Source organism: Entamoeba dispar, genomic scaffold (genome assembly GCF_000209125.1).
Source record: "Entamoeba dispar SAW760 scf_1105229459049 genomic scaffold, whole genome shotgun sequence".
In the NCBI taxonomy this organism is placed as follows: domain Eukaryota; phylum Evosea; order Mastigamoebida; family Endamoebidae; genus Entamoeba; species Entamoeba dispar.
Genome location: NW_001853498.1, coordinates 1 through 2,250, shown reverse-complemented (window position 1 = coordinate 2,250; position 2,250 = coordinate 1). Strand labels below are relative to the sequence as shown.

Genomic DNA, 2,250 nt, shown 5'->3' with positions numbered 1-2,250 from the left:
ATTATTTCGTTGTTCAAAACAATCCCAGAACTTTTCTTTAAGATTATAGTTTACTCCAGTAAGATCAAATAAAATAGAATATTTCCCATTTATTTCTTTTATAATTAACTGTGCAATATCCCCCCATTTATTAGCAAAATAACGATTAATTGTATCGTCTTTTTCTAATATTTGAAATAATGAATTAACAATAATATAAATCACTTGTGTTCCATCTTCTGCTCGTTCAATATAAACAGCTTTTCCTAACTTAAGATATTCAACTATTTTTTCACACATCCCTCCTAATTCATCTTCACTCACATCAACATTTAATCTATTCCCTAATTTCTTTTCAACAATAAGAGGAGACGGACCAAGTAAATCTGCGAATTCATTTAATAACCAAAATAATTCTAATGGTGTTAATTTCTTTCGTTCTTCTTTTTCTTTTGGTTTTATTTTATTGTCTAATGCATTCATTCTTGGTGAAATTGTTCTTTTTGATGCACTTGTTCGTGTCCATATTTTATTTGGTGTTGGTGATTGTTTTATTGGACTAGTTGTTGACGGATTATTAGGAGAAGCAGATAAACTAATTGGTAAAACTACATCAGGTGAACTTGACTGTAATGACCCACTGGATTTATTTCGTTCTGGAATACAACCAAAGTTACATGCCACTGGTGACTCACTTTGACTCTGCCCATTTTCTTTAATATTACTTGATCTTGAAATAACATCTTCGCTTGAGTCATAGTAATGACAATCAATAGGAATTACAGGTAAAATAGTATTTTGTGGAGAACTAGAAGATGATGATTTTCTTCCATTTAAACGAGGAGATGATGGTGTTTGGAATTCTTCATGACGAGGTGAAGCAGAAAACCATCCACCACTTCTTTTACTTTGATTACTTTCTCTTGGAGATGCGACTTGTGGAGATGTAGTTTGTGGTTCTTCAACAGGTTTTTTATCAAATGAAACAAAAGTAGCACGAGCCCTTCCTTTAACAATAGCATTTTTAGGTATTGCTGGCATTGTTTTACTAATTTCTTTTCTTTCTATAGTTGGTTCTTTCTGAAGTTCTTTAGCTTTTAATAACAGTGAATGTAATTCAAATAAGTTATTCATATCTGTATCTTCAAAAGATTTAAATGTATGTGGTGCAGATGAATTAGAAGAGGTTTTAGTGCATAATATTTCAATATCATTATTTAATTTTGCAGACATCTCAATAGTGAATGGAATAGTTTGTTGGAAATATGGTTCTTTTGTTGAGGTCACATTATTAGCAATATTTTGAATTATTTTTGTTATTAATATCAAATTTCTTCTACAATTTGGTTGAATTGGATGTGTCATTTCAATACCTGAAGCTTCTGGAGCAGCTAACGAAGGACAAATAATACGAAGAAACAAAAATCCACCTACCATTGTAAATGGAAGTAATTTACTTTGTGGATATTTATTTTGAGATTGTTTATATAATTGTTTGCAAATTTCTATTATTTGTACTGGTAAGTTATGAAGATTTGATTCAATTGAACGAATAAATTTAGTAGTATATGCTTGTAAAAGTTCTGTATTTTTTGAAATAAGTTGAGGTGTTAGTGATGGATCTTTTTGTTTATCAACTTCAAGTAAATGAGGACATACATTAATTTCATTAATTACATTTTTTAAAGTTGTACGAAGGAAAGTTCTACAACTACTTTTAGCAAAGTATGTCATCATTCTACTACAAAGATTGTTTGACCTAAACAACGTTCCTTCTGAATTTGATTTGTCGAATTCTTCCTTTTTATGTTAATGAGTATTATAATAAATTAAATTTTAACAAACTTTTATCATTACTTCTATACATGGAATAATACGTTCATGAAGAGTAAGTAAATCTACAATAATTTTGGTAAAACCATCTTGTAACTCTGGTGGTAAAGTAGTCCCAATATAAATAGTAAATTCAAGGTCATTCATTAACCGATAAACTAAGGAAGCGTAGTGATCATAAATATCTTTGAAGTGATTATTTTCAAACGTAATTGTTAAGTCTTGCGACATCGATTTGGTATTGAATTACTATTTAATAGATAAGAAAAAACTATTTTCATTTAACTTTATGTGTTTTTTTTTCTTTTTTTACTCAAAAAAAAAACTATTTAACGATTTAATAATTTCTACTTTTTTTTTTCCGTATAGCTTCACCCTTTTTTATTCATGGAAAGAGTTTTAGTATTATGAAAAATAAGGACATCACGTTCCTTTAAT

General features: G+C 28.8%; 1 protein-coding gene across 1 annotated transcript in view, besides 1 other annotated feature; it reads right to left on the bottom strand.

Moving 5' to 3' along the window:
- The window catches only part of EDI_349930 (uncharacterized protein), a gene marked incomplete at both ends in the record, with an annotated part of 2,941 nt that extends 898 nt beyond the window's left edge, over positions 1–2,043 (bottom strand). Inside the window, 2 exons of the mRNA XM_001733239.1 lie at positions 1–1,779; positions 1,825–2,043. The exon at positions 1–1,779 is cut by the window's left edge and continues 132 nt beyond it. Coding sequence (XP_001733291.1) covers positions 1–1,779; positions 1,825–2,043 — 1,998 coding nt within the window. The remainder of the gene's footprint in view (positions 1,780–1,824) is intronic.
- Positions 1,797–1,819: a sequence feature (AT_rich).
- Positions 2,044–2,250: the final 207 nt, after the last annotated feature.